This window comes from Bufo gargarizans, chromosome 9 (assembly GCF_014858855.1).
Source record: "Bufo gargarizans isolate SCDJY-AF-19 chromosome 9, ASM1485885v1, whole genome shotgun sequence".
Lineage (NCBI taxonomy): Eukaryota > Metazoa > Chordata > Amphibia > Anura > Bufonidae > Bufo > Bufo gargarizans.
The window spans coordinates 34,989,103-35,001,511 of record NC_058088.1 but is presented as its reverse complement, the minus strand read 5'-3'; the positions used below and the strand labels follow the sequence as shown (position 1 = coordinate 35,001,511).

The 12,409-nt window shown below is 41.4% G+C and overlaps 1 protein-coding gene across 1 annotated transcript in view; it reads left to right on the top strand.

The window, feature by feature from the left end:
* Positions 1-12,409, top strand: part of LOC122919762 (sodium- and chloride-dependent neutral and basic amino acid transporter B(0+)-like) — a 73,681-nt gene continuing 61,272 nt past the window's right edge. Inside the window, exons 1-3 of the mRNA XM_044268947.1 lie at positions 1-114; positions 789-936; positions 5,946-6,077. Of these exons, the coding sequence (XP_044124882.1) occupies positions 52-114; positions 789-936; positions 5,946-6,077 (343 nt within the window). The 5' untranslated portion in view covers positions 1-51. The remainder of the gene's footprint in view (positions 115-788; positions 937-5,945; positions 6,078-12,409) is intronic.

Below are 12,409 nucleotides of genomic sequence, written 5' to 3'. Positions count from 1 at the left end.
GTTACATGGTGCAGCCGAGCTGCATTCTACAGAGCAACGTTTAACAGGAACATGGGGATTTTACCTTTACCGGGATTTATGACATGTGCGAATAAAAAATCTGTAGATCTCAATGTAAGTAATATCTATCTATCTATCTATTTCTCTCCTATCTGTCTGCCTTTCTATCAGTCTACAGAGAAAGGCTCTATTGCTGAGCTGAAACACTATTACATGGGTGAATAAAAGACCTTTTGTTTTTCATTTATATTTGGAGTATGCTGCCTTTTTTCACTTTATTTATAAGGATTCAGTGAAGTCCCCTTGTTTTTTTTTCCCTCTTTTTGTCTTGGTGCTGCCATTTTTCTGTCTATTATCTACCGTATATTCTATATATCTATGTTATATATCTATATTCTTCATCAGAGCAAAAACCATCAGAGCAAGCTATCTTCTATCTATCTGTCTATCTATCTATCTATCTATCTATCTATCCCTATATTATATCTATATATCTTTCTATCTATCCATTTACCTAGCTATCTGTCTATTATCTATCTATCTAGATATCTGTCTATTATCTATCTATCTATCTATCTATCTATCTTTCTATCTAAGCCAAGTTTGTGTTCAGTGTCACATATATACATCTGTATACACCCAAAATCTGTCTTGCTTGACAGGTTTATGTCTGTTATTACCCTTTTCAAGGTATTTTATTATTTTTTAAATAGAAATTAATTTATATGCAATAAATATTCCATAACTTAATTTACTCAAACTCTATTCAATACACATGTTGAATGTAGAATGAAGTCAATGAAGCTAACAATGATGGAGAACCAGAACGGGAGATGTGGTCTAGAAAATCTGACTATCTGCTCTCTATGGTGGGATATGCAGTGGGACTTGGCAATGTCTGGAGATTCCCCTACCTTGCTTTTAAAAATGGAGGAGGTAAAGCTATTAACCATTGAGGTGCTACATGTGGACAAAAGGATTGTCCATCACTATCTGATCAGCTCAGGGACTGCACAGTTGGGAGCAGTGCTGCAGTAGGCAGTTGCATTCACTTTACAATGGACAGAGCTATATATGTAGTTCTGGCGCCAGCTTCTAGTGCGGGCATTATTGCAGAAAAACTGATTGGCAGGGGTGCAGGGTGTTAGACCCCGTAATACTATCTTCATCCTCACTTGCATTCAGATGCTGTACTCCCATAAACCAGCAGTAAAATGCATTGAGAGGACTCCCGAGCTCACCCACATCATTGAGAGGACTCAAAAAGGAGTCCTCTCAATGCATTTTACTACTGCTTTGTCGGAGCAATCGTCAGAATGCAAGTGGGTATGAAGATAAAAATGATATCATCGGACTCAGCATCACTTACACTATACCCTGCTAACTGTAGTTTGGAGGGTGTTTCAGAGCTAAAAGATTCCCTTTAAGGATGTCAATTATTGCGGATTTCAGGGCATTGCTATTTTTTTTAACTTTTTAGCTTTAAATTTCACAAGCCATAACTTTTTTTTATTTTACAATCTCCAAAGCCGTACAGAAATAATTTTTGATGGGATAAGTTGTTTTTTTAAAGTCCCAATTTTGGGGTACATCTAATGCATTGTGTAACTTATAAAAAAAATTTAGGGGACAACATGAATAAACAGCAATGACATCATGTTATTTTCGGTTTTGTTTTTATGGTTTTTACCTTATGGTATAGTGATATCAAATTAATATAGTTTTTTACTAATTTTTAGTTTTGTACAAAGAAAAATCTATTTTATTTTTGCAAATAATTTGTTTTTATGTTGCTGCATTATTTTTCCGTTTACTGAGCTGTTTAAGGGTTTGTTTGTTTTTGTAGTTTTCATTGGTGGCATTTTGGGATTAATTTCGACTTTTTGATTAACATTTAAAAAAAAAATTATTTTGCAATGTTCACCATACGAGATTAAAAAATGTGGTCATTAAGGATGCCTCAATAGAAATCATCTTTTTTTCATATATATTTCAAAGGAAAAAGGTGTTTGTATTGAAAAAAATAAATCCCAGCAGGCGTTGAATCTTCAATTCATGTATCCTTTATTTCATCTTTGTAACAATGTAACAATGGACGCGTTTCGGCCTGTCCAGCCTTCGTCTGAGATGACGAAGGCTGGACGGGTCAAAATGCATCCATTGTTACATTGTGACAAAGAAAAAATAAAGGATAAATAAATTGAAGATTTAACGCCTGCTGTTTTTTTTTTGCTACATTGTGGATTCCTTCCTTCCCTATCAGGTCTGATACGTTGCCTGGACTTTCGGCGCTGCAAATGCGTTTATATATAGGACCGTGCTGCAAGTTTTCTTGGAATCCTTTCCTCAGTCCGTCCGGACATGGAACATGGAAAAAACACGATTTCCTCGGGTAACCTCCCCTCCTTCAACAGAAACCTGCAGGATATGAAGGGGTTGTGCTGATAGTGAAGCACTATCTCCTCTGTCTTAAATAAAATAAGTTATTGTACTCACAAACAATGACTTGTAAAAGGCATATCACAAATCCTCCTGTTGCTCGACCCGGCTTTCGCTCACGTGCTTCGTCAGGGGCGTCTGTCCTGCCTCCTATGAGGCTGCCTTTAATCCACAAATCAATCCCCCCCTCCCCAAGTCCCACCCATACATCAACAAAAAAAAACAGGATCCATTCCACCAATATTCAATTAAGACATATTTTTTACTGATATCCCCCCTACAATCACTTCAAAAATATTCCCTATTATCATTCATAAAACTCTTACCCTACGTCATATGTCAGGTGATTTCTTCAGGGTTTACTACCAATCACTAGCCCAATTCCATCTGCCAAAGGTCCTCAAACCACTTAGTCATATGTAAACAGGATTTCCCGATATTGTGCTTATCGCTAATTTATTTCAAACAATACATGGCTTGATGTCACATTCTATATTCAATTCCTGAGGTTGGAGGGTCCCCAACTTAAACATCTATTCCACCTCTCGCTTGTTGATGTTGGCAATGGGGTCACCACCACGTACATGAACCTTCACTAGTTCGACCTCCATAAACCGCAACCCACTAGGATTTTTCTGGTGCACCTGTTTAAAGTGCAGAGACACATTGTGTGTCTCCAGACCTTTTTTTATGTTGTGTATATGTTACTGTATCCTGGTTTTTAATCTCCGGGTCATCCTGCCCACATACTGCAGGCCACATGGGTACTCCAGCACATACAGCACCCCTATAATGTTACATGAGATATTACCTTTAATTTTAAATGCCTGATTTTTTTTATTAGAATATACTGCCTCCGCTTTCATCATTTTATGTTCTCGGGTTCTATTCTTACATGGTGGGAAGAATCCACACCACGTGAATTTATTCTTACAATTAACTCATTGCTGCCCAATTATAGTTGTAGGTCCCGCACTGTACACCAACCTGTTACGTAGGTTTGTAGCCCTCTTAAATACCACTACTGGCTGTTTTGGGATTTCATCGCCAATGACGAGGTAATTCTTCAAAATGTTCCAATTTTTCCTGATTGCATTTTTCAATAGACCAGCTGCTGCACTTCAAACAGGTGCACCAGAAAAATCCTAGTGGGTTGCAGTTTATAGGGGTCGAATTAGTGAAGGCTCATGTACGTGGTGGTGACCCCATTGCCAACACCAACAAGCAAGAGGTGGAATGGATGTTTAAATTGTGGACCCTCCAACCTTAGGGATTGAATATAGAATGTGACATCAAGCCAAGTATTGTTTGAAATTTGCGATAAGCACAATATCGGTAAATCCTGTTTACATATGACTGGTGGTTTGAGGACCTTGGGCAGATGGAATTGGGCTAGTGATTGGTAGTAAACCCTGAAGAAATCACCTGACTTATGATGTAGGGTAAGAGTTTTATGAATGATAATGGGGAGTATCTTTGAAGAGATTGTAGAGGGGATATTAGTAAAAAAAAATGTCTTAATTGAATATTGGTGGAATGGATCCTGTTTTATTAACTAATTTTTAGGTTGTTTTATGTGGTTTTAATGATGTGTTGTCCGTATTTTTTGTTGATGTATGGGTGGGACTTAGGGAGGGGGGGATTGATTTGTGGATTAAAGGCAGCCTCATAGGAGGCAGGAGAGACGCCCCTCACGAAGCGCGTGAGTGAAACCCGGGTTGGGCAATGGGAGGATTTGTATTTGTTATATGCCTTTTGCAAGTCATTGTTTGTGAGTACAATAAATTATTATATTTAAGACGGAGGAAATAGTGTTTCACTATCAGCACGCCCCCTTGATTTCCTGCAGGTTTCTGTTGGGGAAGGGGAGGTTACTCGAGGTTATCTTCAAAACTTTCACAAACCTACCTTAATTACTCATATGTTACTTGTAAAAGTTTCTAATATACTTTAACCTGTTGAAGTTGCATGGATCAGCCACTCGGGAACCTGGTCACATGATGCTACTCCTTTGAAAGTCCTGCATCTGATGACATCACCTCTTTTACCAGCGCAGAACGAGAGAGGTCCTGCAGAAGGGGCAAGAACTATTTGTCTCTCTGGCGCATGCACAGATGAAATGGAGTCAGGAGTTTGTTACTGTCTATAGCCAAGGCAGGAAACCTGGTAAAGGATGTGACATTGGCAGATGCTGAATATTCCGAAGAGGAACATCACATAACTGGGTACTTAAAGAGGACCTTTCATGGGTCTTTATAAGATAAGTAGCGTGTTAGGTAGGGCAAAAAGCAGGGATCCTATAGTGCTTACTATTATTCCTAGGCACCGCTCCGTTCGCCCGCTGTGCCCTCCAGTATTTTCACTGCTTAGTATGCTAATTACTAGCATCGGAACAGGGAGGAGGACGTGCCAGGGTTTCTCAATGAGCGTCTCCTTCTCTCTGGCTGTAACGATCTGCACTGCGGTAGGACAGCGCTACAGCCAGGGAGAAGGAGACACCCGCAGAGAAAGACTCAGTCTTCTCCTTATTGTTGCGATACTTTTCATTATAATACAAGGTATCAAAATTAACAGGCAGACGAACAGGGGGGTCTTTTGAAAAAAAATAAAAAACAGCTATGGCATCAGTGGGGGCTGCTCTATAAGGTAACACCCTAATTAGACTTTTGCAAAACTGATGAAAGGTCCTCTTTAAATGAATGATCCATACAACTTCAAGATGGTAACTATATTACACATTTTCTTCTACAAGCGAGATCCGGAAAACCCTATTAGCTTCTATATATCTTGTTTTCTAAGCATGCTCTCAATACAGTGACTTGGTTCTGCATTATGGTTGCGTACAACTCAGCCTATAGTATATAGGCAATCCTATAGTATATACTGTAGTCATGTGGTCAAGGTGGTTCTTTTGCATTCCCCTCATCTTGTGCATCAATGATCAGGGAGGGATCCCATCACGGATAGTCAGACTGGAGTTATAAGGGTTTTACATTGATTAAATATTGATGGCCTATCCACAGGATATATCAATCAATCAGATAGTTGTGACTCCCATTCCCAATACTCCAGCCGATTAGCTATTAGGGACCTCTTCACAGTATACCAAGAATGATACCATACATTGTATATTGGTCATGCTTGGTATTGCAGCTCAAGTTCATTCACTTAAATGGGACTATGGTGCACAAGGTCATGTGACCAATGTGCGTGATGTCAGAAGAAAGGAAGAGGTCATAACATTCGTCTGAGTGTTGGGTGGTGGTGCAAGGAGTAGAACTCCACCGATCTGATATAGGATGGGCAATTAATATTTAAGTCCTGGAAAACCACTTAAAGCAATGATTTTCTACTCCTTGGTAAAGATGGTGATGCTCCAGGATGGAATTGTTACCTCAATCTGAAAGATGATTAGGATTTTGGAACCTCAACAGAGAAGATAATTTCGAAAGATTCACTCATCCAAAAAGATAACAAATCGGTAACAATGTGTTTCTATTTTTCAGGAGCCTTCCTAATCCCTTATGCAGTCATGCTGGCATTTGCTGGTTTGCCAATGTTTTTTTTGGAATGTTCAATTGGACAGTTTGCCAGTCTGGGTCCTGTTGCGGTATGGAGGATTGTGCCAGTCTTCCAAGGTAAGATTTAGGTCCCTTTCACACGAGCGTGACGGATTAGGTCCGGATGGGTTCAGTGAAACTGGCACAATTTTGCCAGCAAGTTCAGTCAGTTTTGTCTGCGATTGCGTTCAGTTTTTTTTGCGCGGGTGCAATACATTTTGATATGTTTTTTGATGCGTGATAAAAAAAACTGAAGGTTTACAAACAACATTTCCTAGCAACCATCAGTGAAAATCGCATTGCATCCGCACCTGCTTGCTGATGCAATGCGTTTTTCACTGAAGCCCCATTCACTTCTATGGTGCCAGGGCTGTGTGAAAATATAACATGCTGCGTTTTTCACACAATGCAGAACTGATGCATGAAAAAAAATGCTCATGTACACAGACCCATTGAAATGAAAGGGTCAGCATTCAGTGCAGGTGCTATGCATTCACGTCACACATCGCACCTGCGTGGAAAACTCGCTCGTTTGAAAGGGGCCTTAGCCCCTCTTCACACAGGAGTCGTGGGTGAGGGCCGGATGCGTTCAGGGTGCATTGAGGGAAACTCGTTTGAGTAGGCACGCAATTTCAGTCAGTTTTGTCTGCAATTGCTTTACATTGTTCAGTTTTTTCCGCGCGAAAAAACGGAATATGGTCACCATTTTTTTTCACTGAAGTTCGGGTTTGGGTTTGGTGTTCTGTAGATTTTATTATTTTCCATTATGACATGGTTATAATAAAAAGTAATAGCATTCTTTAATACAGAATGCAAAGTCCAATTGGGGGTGAAAAATAATAAAAACATTACTCACCTCATCCACTTGATCGCGCAGGTTCTTCTTGAAGGACTTGCAAAAGGACTTCGCTGACGTCATCGCGCTCACCACTTGGTGAGTGTGGTGACGTCAGCGCAGGTCCAGCTGAATGAAGATTGAAGGTCGCTCATCCCTCATCTCCTTAGAAACCATCCGTGAAAATAGCACCGCATCCACATTTGCTTGCAGATGCAATGCAATTTTCACACAGCCCCATTCATTTCTATGGGGCCTGCGTTGCGTGAAAAACGCAGAATATAGAACATGCTGCGATTTTCACGCAACGCACAAGTGATGCGTGAAAAACATTGCTCATGTACACAGCCCCATTAAAATGAATGGGTCAGGAATCAGTGCGGGTGCAATGCATTCACCTCACGCATTGCACCCACGCGGAAAACTCGCCTGTGTGAATGGTGCGTTTGCAGGTGTGCAGGTGCGTTACGCGAACACCCGCGATTTTTCTGCGCGAGTGCAAAACATTGTATTGCGTTTTGCACTCGCGTGAAAAAAATCGCGCATGTTTGGTACCCAAACCCGAACTTCTTCACAGAAGTTCGGGCTTGGGATCAGTGTTCTGTAGATTGTATTATTTTCCCTTATAACATGGTTATAAGGGAAAATAATAGCATTCTCAATACAGAATGTATAGTAAAATAGCGCTGGAGGGGTTAAAAAATAAAAAATAAAATTTAACTCACCTTAGTCCACTTGATCGAGTAGCCGGCATCTCTTCTGTCTTCTTTGCTGAACAGGACCTAGGGTGAGCATTAAATACAGGTAAAGGACCTTTGGTGACGTCACTCCCGTCATCACATGATCCATCACCATGGTAAAAGATCATGTGACGTACCATGTGATGACCAGAGTGATGTCACCAAAGGTTCTTTACCTGTAATTAATGCTCACCACAGGTCCTGTTCAGCAAAGGAGACAGAAGGAGATGCCGGGCTACGCGAACAAGTGGACTAAGGTGAGTTAAATTATTTTTTATTTTTTTTAACCCCTCCAGCGCTATTTTACTATGCATTCTGTATTCAGAATGCTATTATTTTCCCTTATAACCATGTAATAAGGGAAAATAATAATGATCGGGTCTCCATCCCGATTGTCTCCTAGCAACCGTGCGTGAAAATCGCACCGCATCCGCACTTGCTTGCGGATGCATGCGATTTTCACGCAACCCCATTCATTTCTATGGGGCCTGCGTTACGTGAAAAAAGCACAAAATAGAGCATGCTGCGATTTTCACGCAACGCATAAGTGATGTGTGAAAATCACCGCTCATGTGAACAGCCCCATAGAAATGAATGGGTCGGTATTCAGTGCGAGTGCAATGCGTTCAACTCACGCATCGCATCCGCGCGGAATACTCGCCCGTGTGAAAGGGGCCTTAAAGTCTGGATTTCATTTGTTGTTTTCTCTTTGCTGGCTATGGGAAAGTTTTAGAGATGTCTGTAAATTTCAATTACAACTACAGTGACATGAAAATTTATTTGCACCTTGCAACACAGATTTTGAAATACTAGTGTCTCAATATACAAGTTGGGCAGCAACAAATTTGACAAACAAAGGTAAATCTGTAGGCAGATGGCTTATCTTAGCTTTGGCTCACATTCATATGACATTCCAGTACAGGACAAGGAAATATTCTACCAACTAAACTTCCTGCTTCAATCTGTAACACAACTGAGCTCAGAGAGATGAGCACAAGACAAACAAAAATGTAGAAATGTTTGTTCCATATACAGTGCATTCAGAGAGACTTCATACTCTTTAACTTTTGTCACATTTTGTTATATTGTCTACAATAACAAAAAGATGTCCATCAGTCCACACCCAGTTCCCCATCATGAGAAAGTATTTATTTTTTAAATTTATTGAAAAGGAAAAACTAAAATTTTGCATGGACATACGTTTTTAGACCCTTTGCTATGACACTTGAAATTTAGCTCTGTGGGCTTCCCATTTCTCTTGATCATCTTTGAGATATTTCTATACCTTGATTGGAGTCCACCAGTGGTAAATTCAGTTGACTAAACATGATTTGAAAAGAAACAGCCTTGTCTGTACAAGGTCTCACAGCTGACAATGCAATCAGAGTAAAAACTAAGCCACGAGGCACAAAGATCTGCCTTTAGAGCCCAGAGACATGATTGTGTGGAAGCACAAATCTGAAGAAGGGTAAAAAAAATTCTGCCGCACTGAAAGATCCCAAGAGAACAGTAGCCTCCATAATTCTTAAATGGGAGAAGTTTGAAACAACTAGAACTCTTCCTAGAGCTGGCCACCCCATCAAACTAAGGGATCATGCACAGGAACGTGTGCCGGACAGTATTACAGCCCATATACAGCAGATCCACAATATGCGCCCCCTCCCTCGGCCGTTTTTGCACCGAATTGTAGACGCGGACCCATTCACTTAAATCTTCTATTTTTTTGTGGTGCTGACGGATCATGGATAGGGATGAGCGAACCCGAACTGTATAGTTCGGGTTCGTACCGAATTTTGGGGTGTCCGTGACACGGACCCGAACATTGTCGTAAAAGTCTGGGTTCAGGTTCGGTGTTCGTCGCTTTCTTGGCGCTTTTTGAAAGGCTGCAAAGCAGCCAATCAACAAGCGTCATACTACTTGACCCAAGAGGCCATCACAGCCATGCCTACTATTGGCATGGTTGTGATTGGCCAGTGCAGCATGTGACCCAGCCTTTATTTAAGCTGGAGTCACGTAGCGCCGCACGTCACTCTGCTCTGAACAGTGTAGGGAGAGGTTGCAGCTGCGACTGTTAGGGCGAGATTAGGCAGTGATTAACTCCTCCAAAACACTTAAGTCAGTGATCGATCTACAGCTGTGGATCATTGAACTGCTGCTATTCAATTGCTCACTGTTTTTAGGCTGCCCAGAGCGTTTTTCAGTCACTTTTTTCTAGGTTGATCGGCGGCCATTTTGTGTCTTGTGGTGCGACAGCACAAGCTGCCACCAAGTACATGTAACCATCAATAGTGTGGTTATTTTTTGGCTATATCCTACATCAGGGGCAAGCTGTCACCAAGTGCATTTAACCATCAATAGTGTGGTTATTTTTGGGCTATATCCTACATCAGGGGCAAGCTGTCACCAAGTGCATTTAACCATCAATAGTGTGGTTATTTTTTGGCTACATCCTACATCAGGGGCAAGCTGTCACCAAGTGCATTTAACCATCAATAGTGTGGTTATTTTTTGGCTATATCCTACATCAGGGGCAAGCTGTCACCAAGTGCATTTAACCATCAATAGTGTGGTTATTTTTTGGCTATATCCTACATCAGGGGCTTGGCTGTGCTTGCTATTTTATTGAGGGGTGAAATACAATTGCCAAAATAGCAGTCCCCTAAATCTGGTGTTTCAGCTGTGGCCAGCCAATTGTAATACTGTCTCCTGTCTGCCAAAGGATATATTTTTGTTCAGGGTTGAAATACAATTCCCAACTTAGCAATTTCCTAAATTAGTGGTTTCTGCTGTATCAGGGCTACTTTAAATCTATTCATTAAAAGGGTATATTAGATTCAAGGTGCTGATAGGGTCATTCTAAATAACTTCACACACACGCTACTGTGCAATTCCAAGTCTAATTCTGTCTGTAAACGTATACCTGTCACCCAGCGCCTAAATAATAGGCCTCAAATTTATATTGAGCTAAATCTGTGGTTATTGCTGTAGCTGGTAAAGTTATTTTGTGTCCGTCAAAGCACAGTTTTTGTTCTGGGTTGAAATACAATTCCCAACTTAGCAATTTCATAAATTAGTGGTTTCTGCTGTATCAGAGCTACTTTAAATCTATCCCTAAAAGGGTATATTAGATTCAAGGTGCAGATAGGGTCATTCTCAAAAACTTCACACACACGCTACTGTGCATTTCCAAGTCTAATTCTGTCTGTAAACGTATACCTGTCACCCAGCGCCTAAATAATAGGCCTCAAATTTATAGTCATCTAAATCTGTGTTTATTGCTGAGGCTGGTCAAGTTATTTTGGGTCCGTCAAAGCACAGTTTTTGTTCTGGGTTGAAATACAATTCCCAACTTAGCAATTCTCTAAATTAGTGGTTTCTGCTGTATCAGGCCTACTTTAAATTTATCCCTAAAAGGGTATATTAGATTCAAGGTGCAGATAGGGTCATTCTCAATAACTTCACACACACGCTACTGTGCAATTCCAAGTCTAATTCTGTCTGTAAACGTATACCTGTCACCCAGCGCCTAAATAATAGGCCTCAAATTTATATTCATTTAAATCTGTGGTTATTGCTGAGGCTGGTCAAGTTATTTTGGGTCCGTCAAAGCACAGTTTTTGTTCTGGGTTGAAATACAATTCCCAACTTATCAATTCTCTAAATTAGTGGTTTCTGCTGTATCAGGCCTACTTTAAATCTATCCCTAAAAGGGTATATTAGATTCAAGGTGCTGATAGGGTCATTCTCAATAACTTCACACACACGCTACCGTGCATTTCCAAGTCTAATTCTGTCCATAAACGTATACCTGTCATCCAGCGCCTAAATACTAGGCCTCAAATTTATAGTCAGCTAAATCTGTCATTACTGCTGTGCCTTTATTAGTGTAATACGGTACCTAAATAGATAGCCAGATAGTGTTAGGTGTCTGTAAAAAAAGGCCTGAATTTGAATTCAATACATTGGGCCAAATAATATTTTTCTTATTGTGGTGAACGGTAACAATGAGGAAAACATCTAGTAAGGGACGCGGACGCGGACATGGTTGTGGTGGTGTTAGTGGACCCTCTGGTGCTGGGAGAGGACGTGGCCGTTCTGCCACAGCCACATGTCCTAGTGTACCAACTACCTCAGGTCCCAGTAGCCGCCAGAATTTAGAGCGATATTTGGTGGGGCCCAATGCCGTTCTAAGGATGGTAAGGCCTGAGCAGGTACAGGCATTAGTCAATTGGGTGGCCGACAGTGGATCCAGCACGTTCACATTATCTCCCACCCAGTCTTCTGCAGAAAGCGCACAGATGGCGCCTGAAAACCAACCCCATCAGTCTGTCACATCACCCCCATGCATACCAGGGAAACTGTCTGAGCCTCAAGTTATGCAGCAGTCTCTTATGCTGTTTGAAGACTCCGCTAGCAGGGTTCCCCAAGGGCATCCACCTAGCCCTTCCCCAGCGGTGGAAGACATAGAATGCACTGACGCACAACCACTTATGTTTCCTGATGATGAGGACATGGAAATACCACCTCAGCACGCCTCTGACAAAACACAGGTGCCAACTGCTGCGTCTTTCTGCAGCGTGCAGACTGAACAGGAGGTCAGGGATCAAGACTGGGTGGAAGACGATGCAGGGGATGATGAGGTCCTAGACCCCACATGGAATGAAGGTCGTGCCACTGACTTTCACAGTTCGGAGGAAGAGGCAGTGGTGAGACAGAGCCAACAGCGTAGCTAAAGAGGGAGCAGTGGGCAAAAGCAGAACACCCGCCGCCAAGAGACTCCGCCTGCTACTGACCGCCGCCATCTGGGACCGAGCACCCCAAAGGCAGCTTCAAGG